The 22,006-nt window shown below is 49.1% G+C and overlaps 1 protein-coding gene and 1 long non-coding RNA gene across 2 annotated transcripts; both read right to left on the reverse strand.

Moving 5' to 3' along the window:
- Window positions 1–2,613: 2,613 nt before the first annotated feature.
- Window positions 2,614–12,028, reverse strand: LOC113626693 (apoptogenic protein 1, mitochondrial-like). Its single transcript, XM_027118391.1, has 5 exons — window positions 11,939–12,028; window positions 8,230–8,351; window positions 4,394–4,463; window positions 3,105–3,517; window positions 2,614–2,895 (listed from the first exon to the last, which is right to left on the reverse strand). The coding sequence occupies exons 1-5, from the start codon at window positions 12,026–12,028 to the stop codon at window positions 2,790–2,792; spliced, it is 801 nt and encodes a 266-aa protein (XP_026974192.1). The 3' UTR covers window positions 2,614–2,789.
- A 3,778-nt stretch (window positions 12,029–15,806) lies between these two features.
- On the reverse strand, window positions 15,807–21,757 carry LOC113626743 (uncharacterized). The gene is made up of 3 exons (XR_003435234.1): window positions 19,178–21,757; window positions 18,179–18,420; window positions 15,807–17,983 (listed from the first exon to the last, which is right to left on the reverse strand). It is a non-coding gene; the product is annotated as an uncharacterized LOC113626743 (long non-coding RNA).
- Window positions 21,758–22,006: the final 249 nt, after the last annotated feature.

A 22,006-nucleotide genomic window follows, 5' to 3' on the forward strand; every position in this document is an offset into this window, starting at 1 on the left:
TGAAATGAGTCATCTCTGGGAAGATGTGGAAACCTTTATGTATGAGGACACATGGGAATTAGATACAATGCATTATGAGACTGGGACATGGATTATTTGGCCTCTGGAAAGCCCGCGGTCAATGGAGGCTGCAATTTCACCTGCTGAGGGATCAAGTTTACGTGTGGTCTAGTGGGATGAACACAGTCCAATGGGTCATTTCACTCAAGTTTTAAACCGGCTCTTGCTACATTAATTTGTTGGGTTATGCTAGGGCAAGACACTTGCATCTACAAATCTGGTATAAAACTCTGCGCAAGGACTGGTTTTGAAAGAAATGGTGAAGCCATCCTGTGCTTTCCCCATCACCCCTGTACTTCAATTCAACTGTGCTGATGCCCAAGTGCCAGTGTTACCCCAATCTAGTCCCTCCCCCTGTCTCTTATTAAGCTGGCTGGTAGAGAAGCTTCAGGAAGAGAATGGCTTAGGCTAAAACCTTCTGATAAACAAATTCATGCTAAGATATGTGTGACTAAGAGTTATTTAATGTGTTGCAATTTAAGAAAGGAAGTCAGTTACCTTAAGGAACAATTTAATGAACCCATACCTCATGACAGTGGAATTTTTTGTTTTGTATTTGTTTTAGGTGGCTGGGCTTTCTGGATGCTTCTTAATTGACCTCAGATCAGCGTATCCCCAACTTTAATGGACACATGAACCACCTGAGACTCTCGTTAAACTTGGCTCTAACTCAGTAGATCTGGGGTGGGGCCTGAGAGTCTGCATTTCTATCAAGCTCCCATGGGGTGCTAACATGGCTAGTAGGGACCACCTTTTGAGGGTCCTTAGTGACCACCACCCTACATTCAGCAATACTAATGCACGCAGGAAGTTGAGCTACTCTTTCTTGGAGTCCCCTCGACAAGTTGTACATCCTTTCATTAGAGCACTTAACACATTGTGTTATAATTATTTGTTTAGGGGCCAGCATCTCTATTACACTGAGAGCTCTCACACAGCAGTGGCTGTGTCTTACTCACCTCCGCCTCCAGGTGGTCGGATAAAATCATGAACTCTGAGAGCTCTTACATGGTATCCCTGTTCCTGCTTGGCCATGTGGTGTAAACCAGTGCTTTTCAACCCCAACTGCAGATTAGGGGAATTTAAGAAATAATCAATGCCCAGGTACACTCCTGGGCATCTGATTCAATTGAGCTGTTTTGGGGCTTATGTAGGGATGATTTTAGAAGCCTTCCAGGGTCTTACAACTCAACAATAAAAAGACAAATAAACCAACTGAAAAATGGTCAAAAGATTTGGAGAGATATTTCTCCAGAGAAGACATACAAGTGGCCAATATGTACATGAAGAGATGTGCAAAATCATTAGTCATTAGGGAAAGGCAAATCAAAGCCTCGAGATACAACTTCACACCTGATAAGGTAGCTATAATAAAAAGTAAAAAAGAAAAAAACAAAAGAAGTGTTGGTGAAGATGCGGAGAAATCAGAACATGTATCCACCGCTGATGGGAATCTAAAATGGTGCAGTTGCTTTGGAAAACAGTTTGGCTGTTCCTCAAAAAGTTAAGTATGGAGTTACCATATGATCCAGCAATTCCATTCCCAGGTATGTCCCCAAGAGAACTGAAGACATATGTTCTCACAAAAACTTGTACATCAATGGACCTAACAGCATTATTCACGTTAGCCCCAAAGTGGAAATGACCCAAATGTCCATCAACGGATGAATAAATAAATAAAATGTGGTAAATCCATACAATGAAACATCACTCGCCATAAAAAGGAATGAAGTACTGATGCATGCATAGATGAACTTCAAAAACATCGCGCTAAGCGATACAAGCTAAAGGCCACATATTGTATGATTCCATTTACATGAAATGTCCAGAATGGGCAAATCCAGAGAGACAGAAAGTAGACTAGTAACTGCCAGGGGCTGGGGGAGGGAGGCATCGGGAGGCACGGGATTTCTTTTCAGGGTGATGGTAATGTTTTAGAACTAGATGGTAGTGATAGTTGCACAACATTGTGAAGAATGTTCTAAAATGTTCTAAGAGCCATTGAATTGTCCACTTTAAGATGGTCAAATGATGTATTTTATGTTATGTGAATTTCATCTCAAAAATAAAAAGTTAAAAACTTTCTGGGGATTCTGATTTGTAGCCAAGTTTGAGAACCTCGGTGTAAGGTAACCTGGGGTACATGCTCCAACATTTGCTAGTGAGAAGAGGATGGTGTTAAACTGAAGGTCTCAGCTTTAAATGCACATTGCCATGACCTGGGGACTGTTAAAAATGCCCATGTCTGGGTCTCCACTCCCCAAATCTGATTTGATTGTTCTAGAGGGGCGGCCTGGACAATCTCCTCAGGGAATTCTAACAGTAGCCAAAGTGGAGACTGTGAGGCACAACTTCCTAAACATGAGGGTCACAGTGATCACCAGAGGCCTGGAGGAGGAAGGGGGCACTGGGAACTCTTTAAAAAATTTTATTTTATTGAAGTATAGTTCATTTATAATGTGTTAATTTCTGCTGTACAGCAAAGTTATTCAGTTATACATATATATACATTCTTTTTTTTTTTTCACAGTGCTTGGTCACTTCCATGACCAAGAGCCAGCTTGGAATCCACAGTCAGGGTGGAGCCACGCGGGCCACAGCGCACCAGGACCCGCGTCCTCCCAGCCTGCCCTGCACACACAGCTCTTAGAGCCCTCATAAAACGAGCTCCTGTAAGCAGCTGCTTCTCGTGGAAACTTAGACGCTGGCGGGTGGGTCAGGGTGGGCTCCTAATTGCTGGTCTTCTTTCGTTTCAGTCTAAGCTTGTTCCAAATCCTCTCCAGGGCCACTTTTCCCATGAAGAAGGGGATGGCAAAATTACGCTTGTGCCAGTCCCTTTCTATAGGTGGTCTGTCTGTATTAGGATCCAAGCAATGTCTACACACGGCATGAAGTCTCTTTTATTCTATAATATTAGTTTCCCCTGTGTAGAACCCACTGTCTATGCACTAGGGGTGCAAGCTGCTTTAGGGCTGCCATGCAAGTAACTTTAATCTGTCGATTTTATTTAAAAGTGCAAAAACTAAGTTGATAGCGACTTCTACCTGTTGTAATACATGTGCTTCTGAAAATTTTTACTTAAAAATTCCTTGTAAAAGTCAGCCATTTCTTCTGCATTCAATGTTGCTTTTTGACCTGACTCAGCTCTCAGTTCCAGGCCTTTGGCTTTCAGTCTTGAGTCAATAAATTTTTCTTTTTCCTTAAGAAAAGTCAAATTCTGGTTCTCCCAGAACTGTTGGTTCCATTCTTGTGTTTCTTGTCTTAATTCTCTTAACTTTTGTTCCAATGGTGATTCATTTTCAGGGATGTAGAAGTGAACAGGTCGAAGATTTGAATATTTATCTGGGGGTCCTATCCAATCATGGCAAGATTTTCCTGGAGGCAGAATCTTGAGACCTGCTAGTATTGGAGGGTCTCCTGCGGAGTCGTGGGGTGGTTGTGGCTCACCGTGGGGACAAGGACACTGGCAGCAGCAGTTCTGGGAAGCACTCCTTGGCGTGAGCCCTCCCAGAGTCCGCCATTAGCCCCACCAAAGAGCCCAGGTAGGCTCCAGTGCTCTACATTCTTTTTTATATTCTTTTCCACTATGGTTTATCACAGGATATTGAATAGAGTTCCCTGTGCTATACAGTAGGACCTTGTTTATCCATTCTCCATATAATAGTTTGCATCTGCTAATCCCAGACTCCCAATCCATCCGTCCTCCACCTCTTCTTCCCCTTGGTAACTGCAAGTCTGTTCTCTATGTCTGTGAGTCTGTTTCTGTTTCATAGAAAAGTTCATTTGTGTCATATTTTAGATTCCACATATAAATGATATCATATGGTATTTGTCTTTCTCTTCTGACTTCACTTAGTATGATCATCTCCAGGTCCATCCATGTTGCTGCAAATGGCATTATTTCATTCTTTTTTATGGCTGAGTAGTATTCCATCTTCTTTATCCATTCGTCTGTCAATGGACATTTAGGTTGTATCCATGTCTTGGCTATTGTAAATAGTGCTGCTATGAACGTAGGCGAGCCTTTGATTAACAAGCTCCCCGGTGATGCTGATGCAGGTGGTCTCCACCACACTTTGAGAACACTGCTTTGGGGAAGGGATGTCAAAATTTAATGTGCATACAAGTCACTCAGGACCTTGTTAAAATGCAGCTTCTGGTTCAGCATTTCTAACCAGCTCTCAGATGATGCCAGGGATACTGGTCTGCAGACCACAGTTTGAGTCGCAAGGTTATAAAGCTGTGGTTCTCGGAGTGGGTTCTCTGGGCCGGCATTAGCATCAGCTGGGAACTCATTAGAGATGCAGATTCTCAGGCTCTACTTCAGACGTACAGAAGCTCTGTAGCTGATCTGTTTCAACAAGCCCTCGTAGTAATTCTGCTGCAGGCTGGGGTCAGAACCACTGCAGATGTACAGCAAGTGCTCTTACCCCCCAGAAATGCCTCGCACAAAAGCCTGGACCAGCATCCCAATAAGGGAGCTGAGGGCTGTAAACTCAGAGGTGCCAGTGGCCTCAGGGGGCCACTGATTCTGAGCAAAGGAAGCCGTAGAGAAGGAGGTGTTAGAGTGGGGTGGTGGGCACCCCTGAGGACTAACGAGGTCTTCAGCCCAGGATGGTGGCAGAAGGAAAGGCCAGCACAGAACCGGGCCGTGGGGCAACAACGGTCAGGGTGGGGGGGTACATTCGTGGCAGAAGTGAATCTGTGACCCAGGGCCTCCTGTCTTCACTGTGTCCCTTCTACAGCTCAGGTACCTGCCTTCCCAGGTCCCCAGACCCCTTGGGAAAGCTGCACAGCCACCCACTTATACGGAAGGTGTTAGGAACTTAATGTGCTACTTCTTCCTGGGTCATTTGCATTAAAAAATGGCTTTCAGGGGAAAGCAATGTTTCTAAAGTGCAGTTTTAAGGTTTAGGGTGCCTGGCTAGGAAGCTGCCTGGTCTTCAAATCACACCTCTCAGAGACAGCCTATGGGACAGATGAATGCGGCTCTGCCTCCAGCTTTCCCCGGTGAGGGCTGGCGGGGCCCCTCCCTGGGTTCGGGCCAGGCTGCAGGAGCTGAGGAATTCCCACTCTGCCCAGCTGCCTCCTGGAATCTCTCACCGCCCTATCCTCTGTGGGAGAGAGGCAGCAATTAGCATAACTGGAACAGATCCTCTTTGTCTACATTCCAGACTGTGGGATTCAGGCCTCCCCCAGAGACATGTTAATTACGTGGAAGGGACCCTGGGTGCCCGTTGGCACCAAATCCTCGCCGCAATGTTGCTGCTGCTGGAAATGAACCAGGTGTAGGTGAAGCCACAGCCCGGGCTTGTGCATTGATTAACCTGCTTCCCAACCAGGAAACCTGCTGCTCCAGTCCTTCAAGCTCTCTCAGTATCTTCCTCCTCCAGGTTTCCCCAGTCCTCTGTGGTCAGGAAAATATGCTTACTCTTGGCATGAGTATCTTCCATCAGCTCACCCATGATTGGCTTTCCTTCCCATCTGGACTGTGGTTTCTTCACAGGGGACCTTGTTTTATACTTAATTAATGAATCAACCAAACAATCAATCAATGTTCGTTAAAGAAAGCTTTTTTTGCCAAGCGCCGTGCAAAGATCAGTAAGGCACCATCTGCAACGAGGCCTGTACAACTTAGTTAGGGGGGCAGGGGTACATAGCCAAGTGATCAGTTACATGCCAGTGGTGAATAGAGGATGCTCTGGGAAGATTGAAGGGGGTTACAGAAATGTGCCTGGGAAGGAGTGAAAGGAGGAGCAATGGAGGGCTTCCTGGAAGAGGTGACATTTGAACAAGATTAAGGATGAGTAGGGTCTACCACATGGGGGTTACAGACAGAAGAAAAAGCATGTACAAAGTCACCTGGTGGGACAGAGTTTTGGGCTTTTCTGGGGTCACAGGTGGCAGAGGCGAACTGGAGAGGCAGGTGGCTGGGTCCTAGAAGGTTTTACCTTCCAAGTCAAAGAGTTTGGAGGTTGACTTGAGGGCACTGTGCAACAAGTGAAGGATTTGAATAAGGGGGTAGTGTGGTCAGAGTTTTAGAAAGAGAGGGCCACAGTGCGGAGGGCAGACTGTGGGGGATGACCTGGAAGGGGAGACTAGGGAGGCATCAGGAGGGTGGGATCAGGGAGACTGAGAAAGGAGGAGGCAGGGGCCGAGAGACCAGGTACCACAGGGGTTTATGAGATGAAGATGGGCGTGTTGGATTATCAATCATGAGGTTACTGATGATTTAAGAGCAGTTTCAGTGGAGCGGGGAATAAGTGGAAGATACTTTCAAAAAGCTTTGCTTTGAAGGGTGGGAGATGATAAAATGAAGCGAAAGGGGAGCAGGGGTAGGGAAGACTTCTTTTTAAGACAGATTTTGTATGTATCTCTATCGTTTCACTTTCCCAGTTTCACTGAAATTTTCTGTGCGGGTGCATGCCTGCCTCTCTGACCACCCCAGCATCCCACGCATCCCAGTCTGGGTTAGGGGCTGCTCCTCTCTCAGAGCCCCAGCCCTGTGAAGAGCTCTGGCAAAGCACACAGGTGGTGAACTGGGTTGTCAGTTTCTTACGTGTCTTCCTCTTTTTTTTCTTTTTTAATAAATTTATTTTATTTATTTTTGGCTGCGTTGGGTCTTTGTTGCTGCGTGCAGCCTTTCTCTAGTTGCAGCGAGCGGGGGCTACTCTTTGTTGCGGTGCACAGGCTTCTCACTGCAGTGGCTTCTGTTGCGGAGCACAGGCTCTAGGCATGCGGGCTTCAGCAGTTGTGGCATACAGGCTCAGTAGTTGTGGCCCGCAGGCTCTAGAGCACAGGCGCAGTAGTTGTGGCTCATGGGCTTAGTTGCTCCATAGCGTGTGGGGTCTTCCTGGACCAGGGCTGGAACCCGTGTTCCCTGCATTGGCAGGCGGATTCTCAACCATTGCTCCACCAGGGAAGCCCCGTGTCCTCCTCTTGACTGTGAGGAGCACAAGAACTGAGCCCATGTAGCTAGGGGTTCCCAGAACCTATCCCAGTGCCTGGCACAATGTAGATGCTCAAAAAATGTGCCTTGAACCAGCTTGTGTGAATGAGATGGTAGATGAGGGCTCCTGCTTCCAGCCACTGCCTACCTGGGGAGACCCAAGTGGAGTGAACTGTGATTGTCCTGGTGTTGGAGCCACAGAGCATCTGGTGACTCTCGTGTGATCAAGAAAAATGGTGAAGAGCTGAGGGCTTTGAGGTTTCCCTGCTTGTCAACCCGGAGCCAATGCTTTGGGAATAAATGTCTAAGTGCAAGTTCAAGCATGTCCATATGAGGTATGTGGACCCAGAGTGGCTCACCTGTGTTCCTGGAACTGTTGTCTGTGGGTGCCAAGGGTGTGCTAAGTCTTATCCCTACTAGGTCACACAGTCTTCAAAGGAAGAGGAGTCATCAGTGATGATTTTGTAAACAGGGGCTGTAAGTGAAAGGCTCTGACCACTCACAGATGATGTTCCCTCCTCACTGATCCTGGAATTCTCTTGATCTCTGAGGGTGTGAGTTGTACCTTACCTGTACGGCAGGTAAGTTGCACCTGCCGTAACCTCACTCTCCTCATCTGGAAAGTCAAGGCGTCATTCCAGCTCCAGTCGGCTTGGATTCTGCTTAATTTTTAGATCTTTTCTTGAGATTAGGTTTTGATAGGAAGAGCCTGGAAGGATGTTATGTACCTGAGAGGGAAGAAGGGCTTCTGTGGAGGGTGAGGGACTGAGAAATGGGAGGTTACGGCTCTGGGAAACACTTGCCCACTTCCCTACCCTCACGTCACTTCCCACACAATTGAGGAGTCAGGATGACCACAGCCGTGAGACAGCCTAACAATCAAAGCACGTTCTTGGTGATCCAAGTTCATGTGAAGTCATATACACGGGCTCCAATGGGAAGTGGAAATTTGGACCAGATCTGTTCAGACCTGCCCTGAAAGTAACCCAAAGGCCCATGAGGTGGTCTCAGAACTCCTGGGACCGTTCTCTCTGGGATCGGCTCACTGGATCTGCTCTGGCTTGGACAGCCTCTAATTCTGTCCTGTGCTGTAACCAACCTCTCAAGGTAATCCAGGGCCAGATCAGACCCAGCCCATCGGGAGGAAAGGCAATCTCGCTGTTCTACAGAGAAAGCACTGAAGGAACCTCTGTCTGCCCTTGATGCCATGAAGACGCTACCCCACGAAGGCCTGGTTTGGAGTCTCAGTTGGTGGATAGAGCAGAGATTCTGCGAGAGCTTTCTTCACCCTCTGGTTCTGATCAGGTGGCGAGAGCGTATGCTGTGACTCGGTCAGAGCTCGCTGTAAGGAGTGGTTATCACATCTCAAATTGAGGAGACCATCCCTGATGCTTTGTTGCCAATTGGGCTCCAGAGGATGAAGAAATTACAGGATCTTCAGAGTCTGTTTGTAACTTTCAGTGCAATAACCACTCTCTAAAAAGGGGAGGTAGTGCGCTTTCACAGGAAAAGAACGTGAACTAGAAGTCAGAAGGCCTGAGTGATTCTTCCACTTAAGAGCCAAGAACCCTTCACAACCTGGGTGTCAGTTTTCGCGTCTCTAAAATGGGAATAAGAGTACCTGTCTTAGGCCCTCACGGGCTAGTCTTGAGGATCAAGTGAGCTAAAAATGTGAAAGAGCCCTTGCGGTAAGGGATGGTACTTTTGATTACAAATCAGCTGGACTTTCCCTCCTCCAGATATTCGCTCAATCAGAACACATGGGCCCACAGGGTGTGGTCCACACGGGTATATGTGGGTGTGGGGCTCTTTCAGCCCAGTTTGGGGTCCTCCAGCTGGCAGCACAGTCTGCTGCCTTGTGTCTCTTGCTCATTTTGTCCTACAGAAGAGCCAGTGAGGGCTTCAAAGCAGGAAATGTTTTCACAGTTTCTGCCACGAGAAAACCAAGCTTTCCCAGGCTGTACGTCGAGCCCCGCCTTGCTGGAGAAGATCGGAGACTGGTCTTTATCTCTGTGACAGTTAGACCCTTTATAGTCAGTCAGGCATTTTATTGTTTCCCCAGTGATGACATGGCTGGAATTCAGCCCATGTCTTTGTAGTACTTGCCGGTGTCAGATTAATAAGGGGGAAGGAGAAGGAATCATGTGCTGGACAATGAAAGCTGTGAGCCTGGGACTTTACAAACTCCCAGCAATTCTCTTTTGGTCGGGAGGCAGCTGTGCTAGGAAGGGTCGAAGATCTGGAATTCTTTCTGATCTGGCTGCTGGGAGTGGGGCAGGGGGCTTGTAAGTCTCTGGGCATCATCTTGTTAAAACTCTCTTATATGAAGCAGGCCAGTGCCAGAAGAGGGGCTTTCTGGGGACCATCTCTGAGTGGTGGCTGAGCCAAAATGTCGGCATCAGGACTGTGGAATTTAGCCAGGAACAGATCAATTTCATGCAGAGAGCAACTTTGAATAGGGAAGCAAGGATCAATAACTTAGGATTCCGACTCTTCCGGAAACTACAGGAAAGGATATCGAATATAGCCACATACGGTTATGACCCGGGGGGACTGTGGTGACCACTACTAGGGAGGTACCAACACTGTGTGAAGGGGGATTTAGAGTTTTGCTATAGTCTTAATGTGTGTCCCCCAAAATTCCTATGTTGAAGCCTAATCCTCAATGTGATGGTATTAGTAGATGGGGTCTTTGGGAAGTGGCCCCTAATGTCATGAGGGTGGAGCCCTCATGAACGAGATTAGTGCCCTTATAAAAGAGATCTCAGAGAGCTCCCCAGCCCCTTCTACTATGCAAGGGTACAATGAGAAAACCAGAAAAGGGCCCTCACCTGACCATGCTGGCACCCTGATTTGGACGTCCAGCCTTCAGAACCTTGAGAAATAAATGTCTGTCGTTTATAAGCTATCCAGTCTCTGGCACTGCATTATAGCAGTCCAGATGGACTAAGACAGGTATTGTCAGGAGAGTCCCAGGAGTCTGATGGTTGGTGGGTAGCTGCACAACCACACCCATGGCCATGGCCATGTGTCTCCACAGAGCCTCACATTTCGGCCACCATGAGCTGGTAGCCTGAGAGCATCATTTCATCAGTCTGGGTTTGAAGCCAGTCTCTTCTGAGGCAAACAAGTAGCTATTTCATAGGCCATATCAGATGCGTGCCCAGGGATGACTACCTGCCCTGGAAGACAGTTGCCCAGGGACTCTAAGCCTGTCACCCTATGATGCCTCCTCTGACTTGAACTAGCCTGTGTCCCAAAGATGAGGGCCCTCCTATTTAGAAAAAGAAAAGAAAAATAGAAACCATCAGAAGCAGCCTCTTCCCCTTCCTGGTCACCAAACTTTCCTTTATTTGTTTGCACCCTTTGATCCTTCTCTGGATCACAGTGGAAGTTGTGTCTGTGATCTCCTCCTGTCCACCTCCTACACCAGCACCCCCAATTTCACAACGCACTGATCTCGTTAAATGTCTCCTCTCTCCCAGGTCTTTATCCCTTCTCCCTGGGCTAGTCTGCCTTCCACCTGCATTTAACACAATCAAGTCTCATTCATTCAAAAAAATAAAAGCCTCCCTCCTGTCTTCACATGCCCTGCCACTCTGTTTCTCACACCGTCTGGAAGGTGTTTTCTATACTTGCCCTCTCCACCACTTTCCCCCCTCGTGTTCACGCCTGATCTCACTGCTCTCTGGCTTGTCCATCTACCACTGGGCCAAGACTGCTCTCAGTGTGGTACCAAAGGCCCGTCTGTAGAGCCAGTGTGCCTTTTCTCAGCAGATTTGATTCTTTGGACCTCTTTTTTCCTAACAAGAGAAAACCCCCCACTCTTTCCTTAAATCCCCTGACACCACACATGTTCCTGCTTTTCCTGGGTCTCCAGTTTCTCCTGCCCTGTCTCCTCTCACCAGTTTCTGTTCTTGTGTCCTGAGCTCTCTTCTCTTTCTTTCTTTTTACACTCACCCTCACCTATTTCATCCAGTTATACAAGGCAAAATTCACCACCTGTCTCAGATTCCGGCCTAGGCAGATTTCCTGAGCTCTGTTTTGATGTCTCTGGACACCCACAGTAAGTACGTGAGCCGGCTCCCTCCCTGTGCTGTGCTCCAGTGAGCAGCATGGTTAGTAACTCTGTTACTCAGTCAGAAACCTGGCTTTGTGAGTAAGGTGTGGGGTGAATGGTGAGTACAAGAACATTTCCCTTGAGCCCACAGTTTCTCCCACCACCCCAGGAAAGTAGGTTCTGGAAGGAGAGAGAGAAGGTGGGGAAGGAGAGGAAGAAGGAGACAGAGAGAGAGAGAGATAGAGGCATGAGATAGCGTATGATCTCTTTTCTAAGGCTGAGCATCTGTGACATGTTTTATCCATGTTTACAGCACGTTAACGGTGAAAAGTTGTCAATGCAGGATTCTGGCAGATTCCTCATCAGAGGACACTTCAGAGAATGCCCTTGAAGATGAACCCAAACAAGAAAATAGTCCTGATCTTTTCTTGAGCTTGGGTCTGGGTCAGGCACCTCAGCAGAGCATTGATCCAAAAGCTGAAGTCCCCAGACAAGAAGCAGTGACTAGGAGAGGGCTGGGAGTGGGGTGGGGTGGGGGCAGGGAGGGAGGAAAGGCTGGACGTGCAGACGGTGCCACCGTCCTGACATTACAACCAGGGAGGGGCTGCTGAGCGCTGGTGAAGGAGCCTGGCATCACTGGAGGGAAGAAGGGACACCCACCATCTCCCAGGGACTCAGCTTCAGGCAAACAGACCCTGGAGGCCTGGGAGGGTGGGGGGCACATTATGGGAGGAAGAGGCCGCAGGGAGACTCCGAAGATGATACGAGCCAGCCCTCTTCACCTCCAGTGGGGAGACCAGAGGCCAAGGGTGTGCCTGAGCCTTCAGTGGGGCTCGACCATCCAGCTTTTGGTGGAGAGGTTCTCGTACCTCCTCACAGGCTATGAGCAAAAAGCCCAGCATCTCCTTGCTGTTCTTGGTTTTGAACAGCCTGGATAGCCCCTTGGAAGACTGGCTCATGATCTCTACTCTTCTGGTTCATTCTTTTTTTTTTTTTTTTTTTTAATTTTTATTTATTTTTGGCTGTGTTGGGTCTTCATTGCTGTGCACGGGCTTTCTCTAGTTGCGGCGAGCGGGGGCTACTCTTCGTTGTGGTGTGGGACCTTCTCATTGTGGTGGCTTCTCTTGTTGCAGAGCACGGGCTCTAGGCACGTGGGCTTCAGTAGTTGTGGCGCGTGGGCTCAGTAGTTGTGGCTCATGGGCTCTAGAGTGCAGGCTCAGTAGTTGTGGCGCACGGGCTTAGCTGCTCCACAGCATGTGGGATCTTCCCGGACCAGGGCTCAAACCTGTGTCCCCTGCATTAGCAGGCGGATTCTTAACCACTGTGTCACCAGGGAAGTCCCTTCTAGTTCATTCTGTCTCATTCTGCTTTTCCCTTGACATTCTTCTAACTGGGTAATTCTTCTACTCCAGTTCTAATCTGTATCGGGCCTCCTAATCTCTCAAGAGACAGATATCTGTCATAAGGTTTGGCTTTAAGGAGGTGTTCTTTGGGAATTCCCTGGCGGTCCAGTTGTTAGGACTCTGTGCTTCCACTGCGGGGGACACAGGTTCGATTCCTGGTCAGAGAAATAAGATCCCCCAAGATGTGTGGTGCGGCAAAAAAAAAAAAGAAGGTTTTCTTCAACATTTTTCTCTTTTACAATATTCCTGTAACAGCAGCACTCTTGTAAGAACTCTTTCATCGTGTTGCTCCCCACACCCAAAGTGTTTGGAAGCTTCTCCAATCTGGTGGACCCATTCTAAACTTCACACTCAGGTGTCTGACACTCTCCACGGTCACCTTCCCCCATTTCCACCTTGTCTGCAGCCCATAATTACTCCAGCTGCTCACCTTCCCACCTTCTTCAGTGTGTGTGTCACACACACACACAATCACTCATACTCGTGCTCTTCTTGTCTGGAATGTTTTCCTTGGGACCTCATCCCGACTTTTCCATCAGGCTGTGCTGCCTGGACCAGGTCCTGTCCCCTCTCAGAACCTCAGTTTCCCCGTCCGTAAAATCGAGGGGTTGGACTAGGTGAGGTTCACTGGGGCCCCTTTCAGTGTTGAGGTTCTTTAACTTGGTGACGAGTTGGAAAGTCACTGGAGGACAGGAACTCTGTTCCATATACACCTTTGTGTTCCTGACAGAAGCCACGTAGAAACTGCAGTCTAGGTCAGTGTTGATTTTGTTATTGTAACAGTCTGGCCCATCGTAGGGACTAAAGATCTCCCTGCTGGGCTGGTTGTGGGCGTGTGTGGGTGTTTTTGTCTCTTGGACTGTGCATTTGTCAATAGGATGTGCGCATATAAAGAGGGATTTATTTTAAGGAGTTGGCTCATGTGATCGCAGAGACGGGGGAGTCCAAAATCTGCAGGGCAGGCCAGCAGGCTGGCAACCCAAGGAAGAGTTCAAGTTCAAAGGCAGTCTGCCAGTAGAATTCCTTCCACTGCCTTAGACTTTGTTTCTGTAATCCCCAATTTCACAACCTTTCCCACAAATTTCCATCAGCTCTCAGGCCTGATTGTGTGGGTGAGAGTGAGTGCTTCTGTGGTATTGCCTCCCGGGCCAGAATGTAACTCATTCATTTCAGGAATTTTCTTTTCTCTGCTTAAAAGCCTGTGTGTGACTCAGAGCCGGGAAAACTCATGAGTGAGTGAAACGTCATTGGTAAATTGCAAGGGTTCAGCCCCAGCCACGTGGAATCAACACTCTTTTTTCTGTGACCTTATATATACCTTAGGTTGGAAAAAAAAGTAGAAAAAAAAAAAGATAAGAAACTGTCTTTTCTTCTCAGGCATTTTGCCCAGGGTATGGGTCTAACCTTGATTTTCCAAATCACTTTGCAGCCTGTTGTTCAGGGAAACAGAAGCTCCAAAGAAAATAGGATAATGGTTTAGTGACCCTGGGCTCATCTTGAACAAGCCAGTGGGTGATGGGTTTCCACATTACCTTTGGCAGGTAAGGTTGGTTGGCAAACGTGTTAAACAGGGAGAAGAATAGCATTCAAGTCCATCATCAAATATCTGTAATAGTTGATTTTGTGAAAACAAACAACAAAGTGCTACAAAAGAGGTCCTATGGGATAACGGAAATCAATGCATCCCAGGTGATCACCTGCAGTGGCCGAGTGTGCCATGAGGATACTCAGGCTGCAGGGTGCTTCTCTGGGAGTAGATCTGGCTCTCCCATTCCATGTGCTGGCTCTGGGGTCTGTCTTTGGAGGTCTGCCTGTGGTCTTGAACAAGAGTAGCATCAATTTTCAAGGAACCCCACGTGGATCCGGCAACTCTAAACTCAGGAAGGGGAATGTGGCATGAGAATCCCAGGGGAGCTTGTTGAACACACGCATACCCCAATTTCCCCACCCCACGTGGCTCTGACTTGGTGGGACTGCGGTGGGACCCCAAGAATCTGCACGTTCGCTGAGCTGGCCAGGTGATTCTGCCATCCATCCAGGTATGGGAACCACAGTCCTAACCAGCGTGGAGTGACTGGGGATGGAGCCCTGGCTTCCAGATTGGCCCCCTTTCTCTTCCCTGTTTCTGGGCCTTAGCAGTACACCATGTGTATGGGCGTGCTCTCAGGAGCATGCGGTTAGCAGACGCTCTAGGTGTTTGACCCACCCTCCCCGCAATGAAAGACATCCTCACACACCCCTGCCTCCCCAGTTCTGAGGATTTATTAAATTCTATGTCTCTGGCTAGAGTGGGAGAGAAAGTTCCCCTGCACACACACCTGGGCGTATGAAATCTTCTTTTTTGCCCGCCCATCCTCCCGTGATCCTGGGGGACATTGTGGAGCAGAAGGAGGAAATACGCCCCAGGGGTGGGGCGTTCTCTGACCTCGATGCCTGCCCTCTGACCTAACAGTTTTGATGTCAGTAGGTACCAATAAAATGGGCTGTGTAAAATTCCTCTTGAAAGAAAGGGGTCGAGTTAGCTGAGAGATGCGTCAGCAAGTTCCAGTCCATGGCAACTGCCTTCTCCTTCGAGTCTGTTCCTTTCCCTGGGAAAGGCATGAGTAATAAAAGGAATGGAATTGGCAAACTCTGCTCACTGTCATCGGTGATGGGACTGCATGCACTGGTGGGCAAGAGGCCCGAGGCCAGAGGGGAAGGGCCTGGGGGAGGGCGCTGCTAGGAAACCTCATGTGGGCATTTCTGCTCCTTGGGGAGCCCCAGAATGACTCCTCGACACCCAGGCTCACCCCACCACACTCGGTCCACTTGCCTGTAGGTCAGATGCTGCCACCTCCCCTTCACTCATGTTCTTGTCTCTGAGCCTCTCCTCTGCCCAGAAGACAAGCACCCTATGTCTTTCTGTCAGAGGGTCTCTCTGCCCTAACCACAGCGAAGGACGCAGGAGCGCAATGGCACCCAGGGGCCACACATAGGCTGCTCCGTGCTTGGCCCCCGGCTCCTGACTTACTTCTGAGACAATAGGTGGAAGCCCCATGGACAGAGCTCATCAACGACCCCCTGCCCCAACCTTGGGCCTTCTGTGTACAAAGATGTGGCAGCTCACACTTCACCTGTCTTTCCAGATCTTCTTTCTTGCCTGTCTGGTCTTCGCCTGGCTTTTTTTGTTTTGTTTTGTTTTGCGGTACGCGGGCCTCTCACTGTTGTGGCCTCTCCCATTGTGGAACACAGGCTCCAGACGCGCAGGCTCAGCGGCCATGGCTCACGGGTCCAGCCGCTCCGCGGCATGTGGGATCCTCCCGGACCGGGGCACGAGCCCGCGTCCCCTGCATCGGCAGGCGGACTCTCAACCACTGCGCCACCAGGGAAGCCCCTCCTGGCTTTTTGAGCCTCCTCTATGCCTCCCCATCGGATGGATAGTGCATGTGTGAGAGCTGCCTTGCATTCCCAAGGTGTTTCCTCTCAGATGAAACCCCTGAGTTAACTATCCATCCACCACCCCACCCCCAATCTTGTCCCTTGTCCTCGCCCCATCTTTGGCTCTTTCTTACCTGGGTGGGGGAGCAGACATGGACAGGTGGAGTCTGGCTGGGGAAGAGAGAGTAGGGGCACTCTTTCATGCCTTCCTTGGACACCCAGTCTCCCCGCTACCTCCATTCAACAGCCCTATTTTCTGTATCCTTCACATGCTCTCTGATTAGGACAGCCTAGACTGGGTGCTTTCTGCACCCAGCCATTCTTAGCTCTCACATACTGTGTGCATTAACGGAAACAAAGCTTCGTGTGGGCACATTCTAGCATCCCAGTTAGATCAAAGAGGGCAGACATCTGCTCCCAGCAGCCACTAGTGCCCTGCACGCTGGTGGAAATCCAACTGTTCTGGCAACTGACTCCTCCTGGTGAAACATTCTTGGTTCTCCTGTGCTCTGGGAGGCATGGGAAGCAAAGTTTCCACCAGCAGCTTCGTTGTGACGACAGCCAATGGAAAGAAGGGCTCTCTTGTTGGGAAGAATTCTAGGCGTGTAAAGAAAACAGAGCTCTGAATAAAGCAACGTCTATATTCATTCATTTGTCCTTTCACATTCACTGATTCCCAGTAGACCTACTAAGTGCCAATTCTAGGTAATGCATAGTCCCTGGGAGCCTACCATCTTGTTGGGGAGATAACAGTTGAAACAATGAGACAACATGGCAAATCAGCATGTGACTAAATGCCCCAGATATTTGGTTTGAGTCATGAATTGAGGAGGTCAGAGAAAAAGCATGGTAGGGTTGCAGGGGAGTGAGTAGGCACCCTACCGGGGAGAGTGGTCCCCCAGGCCATGGAAGGAAGGGCAGAGTTTAGACATGTAGAAGAGAATGTGGAAGACCTTCTCGGCAGAAGAAATGAGCAAAAACGTGGTGTTTTGCAGCAAGCGGGGGTGTTCTGGGGCAGTGGAAGGAGCTGGAGAGAACGGATGCTGGATCCATGCTGCTTCCGTGGACATAGCAGGCGTGTGGGCCCACACTGGCCATTCCAGGCCTCGTCTGGGAATCGCTTTGGTAACGAAGAGTGCATAAAAGGAGTTTGCCGGGGCTGCCTTCACCTCTCCCAGGCCCTACCAGCAGGCACAGCCAGGACCAGAGACCTCATCCAGACTATTCTTGTCTCGCTCCAGGAGCAGAGGTAGCAAAGTGGCTGGAAAGGCAAAGCTCTCTGATTTCCAAGGCCTTCCGATCCAGCCAGGTGGAGGGCAGCCAGGGAAGCAGCAGCTGGTGGCAGCCTGCCTTATTGCCATAGATAGCAGGCAGCTACTCAAGGGAACAATTGGGCAGAAAGGGCGGTGGTGGGTCAGGGAACACGGGCCAGTGGAATTCTGAACAAGGTCAAAGTCCAGTTTGGTACAGTGCTTGATTACCAATTTAAATCTCATCTTTCCTCCCAGGGCGGCTGCCACCCCTGCAGAAGAGGCCAGGGCTGCCACAAGGGAAATTTGCATGGAAAGATTCCAAGCGCCGGACACCCTGGCAGGGCTGCAGCCTGGCCTGCACGTTCATCCCAACACCCGGAGGTCACATGCTGAGCACGCTCTGATTTTGCCCATATCTGGATGCCCACTCGCTTGGGGGGGGGGGAAGAAAGACCCCAAACTCTTCTCACTCCTTCCAGTCTGGGAGAGGGTCCTGGAGTGTGCAGAATGGAAGCGGTGGGGTCTGGAAGCCGGTGATCATATGTTTTTCTTAACTGGGGCTGGAAGGAAGTCCTAAGGGAATGGCAGTCAATGGGTAGCAGGGATATTAAAGGGGCTGAACTGGAATAAGGCTGGGGGCGGGGGCGGGGGCGGGGGAGACGTGGAACGGGGCTGATGGAATGAGACAAGAATCTGGGTCACAGTGAGCGTCAGCAGGTGGATTCTACAGCAGTGGTGGACTGATTTATTCTGGCCACCCGATTCAATCTGAAAGAAGACTCCTCTTCATACCTCTCTCCTTGGGGCAGCTGGTTCTCAATCTTTTTCTTCATCTGGGGAGCTTTAGGAAATATTAATACATGATTACTAATGCCCCAGAGATTCTGCTGTAGCAAATCCGTAGCTTCTCTCCTTCCCCATCAATCCCATCACCTCTGCCTCCATCCCCACCACCCTAAAGGAAAGGGATAGAAAAGCCCTCTTCACTTCCATATGCTAAAACCCCATGGGGTTGGTCTTTCTATGACCCCTTTACCATCAAATCAGCACACACTTATTGCATCCCTTGGTGTTGGTGAAAACTTAGGCACACAGCTTCAAGTTGAGGGTTGGTGCTTGCTTTCAGCTGGACACAACTGTCCGTGAGAAGAGGGAGGACAGGCTGCAATGGGTTTGTGACGTCAGGGTTCGTGGAGACAATGATCTTCTCACAAGGAGATTTGCTTGTCGGCATCCTCAAAGGCAAAGCCTGTCCCAATCCTTTGGCTGCGTGTTGGGCTGCAACATTAGATGTAGGTTACCCAACACCCTGTGCCCGGGAGCCTCACGTGCGCGCGTGTGCACGCGCACACACACACACACACACCCCTACCTGCCGGAGGAGGTGCAGGTACATTCTGTGTATCCTGCATCCAAGTTGATGGCCCAGCAGGCTTGGCTGGCCCAGACCACATCTGAGCACACCTGGGACTCAGGGGCACCCTGAGGTTTTGCTGTAAGCCTCAGGGCTTCCTCCCCTTCCCCTTTCAGCTGGGGATGGGGGGCAGAGGTTGATGTAACAGGGACTCCCTGCTGTCTGAGTGGGAGGAACAAGGAAGGCTGGAGCTCAGCTCTTCGAGAGCACGTGGGCCCTCCAGGCCTCCGGGTCAGGCTGGAGAGGCTGAGGGCTCCCGTGGGCTCTGGTGAGTGTCCGGGGCTGGCAGGCGCCCCGGGAGAGAAGTGACTCGGGGACGGGCACTAGCTAAGTGGGCCACAGACGATCTTTGCTGGGCACATTCCTGCTTGGCCCCATCTACCACTCACTTTGGAGGTGGCAGGAGCTTGGTGGGCACAGTAGGACCTCACAGCAGATCAGAAATCCTCACTAACTCCAGGTTCCCACAGTCCAAAGTCTAGAGTGCAGAACACTCTGTCATCTGTGCCCAGATGTCCTGTCCAGCCTCATCTGCCTCTTTGCCCTCACTTGGATCTTCTGCCCACTCTCTGCCACTCTCTGCCCACCTCCCCTACCCCCCGGCCCCTGCCCCCAGCTCACCTGGGTGTTCCACAGGCCATCAGTCCCAGGTGCCGATCTTGCCACAGGTGTACCCGCTTCCTCCTCAGACACCTATCACATCCTACCAGCCCACCCAGGTCCAGCTCTGGGAGACCTTCCTCAGCCGGAGGTGATTTCTATGTATTTCCTAGGAATGGTGCACTGTATCGTTCATCTCTGCATCCCTAATACTTAGCCCGGTGTGAGGATTAAACACAGTAAGATTTAGCTGAGGAAACAAGTGCACGGATGATGTATGTCAGGAATCGGGCACTCCACCTTCTGAGTGTTTTTCTTCGTGGACGCACATTATCAAGCTAATTTATGAGCTCACAGAAAGCGCTGACCCTGCATTTCTCACCTTTCCATACCTCACAGCATACAGCCCGGAACCTTGTACATGGAGGTGTTCAGTGACAGATGTGTTTTGATAATGAGGAGGACAGACACTAAAAGTGGGTTCTTTCCACTCTCTAATTGGGACCATATACTCCAGCCAAGCCCGTTTCTTCACTGTCTGCCGCCCACTCCCTGCTCACCTGGGCTGTCACACCTGTGCTCACCCCAACCCCTACCTGTTGTTCTCAAGGTGAGATTGAACCCCACCTCATCCATAATACCTACCTCTAAATCTCATATAAGTGGGAAGACTCTCAGTTCGCCAACTCACGTATGCAGGTAATAGCATAGTTCTTTACTTTCTGCAAAACTGTTTGTGACGGTGAATTATATATGTCAACTTGACTGGGCTAAGGGACGCTCAGAAAGCTGGTAAAATATTATTTCTGGGTGTGTCTGAGGTGGTGCTGGAAGAGATTAGCATTTGAATCAATAGGTCAAGTAAAGATGATGCCCCTCGCCAATTTGCGGGGCACCATCCAATCCACTGAGGGCTTGAATAGAACGGAAAGGTGGAGGAAACATGAGTTCACTCTCTCTGCTTGAATAGACACTCCTGGTTCTCTGGGCTTCATATCTGAACTGAATTGCACAACCAGCTTTCTTATTTCTCCAGCTTACAGACGGCAAATCCCGGGACTTCTTGGCCTCCACAATTGTATGAGCCAATTCCTATAATAAATCTTTATCTACTTATCTATCTGTCTATCTATCTGTCTCCTACTGGTTATGTTTTTCTGGGGAACCCTGACCAAACACAACTTAATGTTGACTTCACATCCCCGTCCTACTGGGATGTCAGGAAATTCAACCGAAATCTTTCTCTGGTCACTACCTGATCCGCCACTGGATTGGGTAAAGTGTCTAGGCCTCCTTGCCATGGGTCCATATTGATCACAGGGGAGAAGCCCCTACCCCAGGTGTGGTCTCTGCAGGTTTTTCATCTTGCTAATCACCTTTGGGTCATGGGCTTCTATGGTGATCCCAGAGCCCAGGATACCCCAAACCACTATTCCTTCTGAGGGTCTCTCATTATGGGGTGCCATTAGTGAGCAAGTTGCAAGTTCCCATTGATCTTGTGACCCATAGACCACACCCCACCCCTGGTTTTAGTCTAGGAAATATCCCTCTCCTCAAACTCTATTCTCTTTAATTGATCTGTGTATTTTCCCTGTCTCCAATACCACGTATGTGTATTTTTAATTTTAATAAACATGTTTATAGTATATTGCTAGATTGTTTTCCAGTCTGCCCAGTTTATTTTTTCAACAACAGTGTGCGAGAGTGTCCTTCTTCTGCGTCTTTACTAGCAAAGAGTATTATCATACTTTATTTTTTGCCAATCTCCTGGGGTAGAAGTGATTTCTCGGTGTTACTTCAATTTTAATTATTTTCTCTTGATTAGTTCTCTTTATTATATGGGGGAAGTGGGAGGTGGAAGGAAAGGGCAGAGGGGAAGTGAGCTAACGTAATCCTGCTGCGATGCAGAATTTCAGCTAGGTAATTCTTTTTCTATGTTAAAAAATTAATACACAATGTACCCTTTTAACCATTTTAAGTGTACATTCAGCATATACTAAGGACATTCATAATGTCATGCAACCATCACCACTTTCCATTTCCAGAACATTCTCATCATCCAGAATAGAGACTCTGCACCAATTAAATAATACCTTCCCCACCCTCTCCCCAGTCCCTGGTACCCTCTACTCCACTTTCTGTAAACAGCGCAGGTGTAACAGTGGGATTTGGGCAGGCTGAGAAATGCGACCCTCAGCGGGTCATTGTGCAGCAGTGGGAACGCCCATTTTTGCTTAGAATCTCTCTGAGTCTCCCTTTCCTCACCTGAAAGGTAGAAATAATGATACCAGCCCTGCCTAAATCAAGTTTTTATACTGAGAATTGAAAAATAACGCAAATACATTTATAGCCAAACATACGTGCCTTTTTAGGTTTATACCCCCCAAAATTGTGAATACATTGATGCTAAGTAAAAATTGTACCTTATACGCCCTAGGAAAGTTGTCTCTTCAAAAAGTTCCATAATTAATTCTTTTGTTAAGTGGAGGACTGTCGGCAATGTGCTTTGAACAGCCAGCTTTGAATACTTTTTCTTTCTTAGGACCAACTGTGTAGAGCACTGACCGGCTGACTTTAGGAAGAGTGGATGGGCGACTGAGCTCGGAGAGTAACTGCTCAGACAGGGCAGGTTGGTGAGAAGCCCTGTGAGAGGCTGGAACTTGTCCTTTCGCTCTCCCCACCCTTCTTCTATAAACAGGATGAGTGGACTGGCCTTCCACCTGTCTGGGTGGAGACAGTGGGAAGCTTTGCCAAGGTGAGGAACCAAGGTAAGGGAAGGCACGTTTTCTGGAGGCTCTGTGCCTTGTGAGCCCTTCTAATGGGCTCTAGAAATTTCCTGGGGAAGCTCAA

This window comes from Aethalodelphis obliquidens, unplaced genomic scaffold (genome assembly GCF_003676395.1).
Source record: "Aethalodelphis obliquidens isolate GAN/ISIS:26980383/991018 unplaced genomic scaffold, ASM367639v1 scaffold19, whole genome shotgun sequence".
Lineage (NCBI taxonomy): Eukaryota > Metazoa > Chordata > Mammalia > Artiodactyla > Delphinidae > Aethalodelphis > Aethalodelphis obliquidens.

Coding starts and splice junctions, on each gene's coding strand:
- LOC113626693 (XM_027118391.1), bottom strand. CDS start 12,028: ATGAGCCAGTCTTCCAAGGGGCTATCCAGGCTGTTCAAAACCAAGAAC. Junction 4,464..8,229: donor CCAAACCAGGCCTTCGTGGG/GTAGCGTCTTCA, acceptor GTACATCTGCAG/TGGTTCTGACCCCAGCCTGC. Junction 2,896..3,104: donor AAGCACATGTATTACAACAG/GTAGAAGTCGCT, acceptor ACCTATAGAAAG/GGACTGGCACAAGCGTAATT.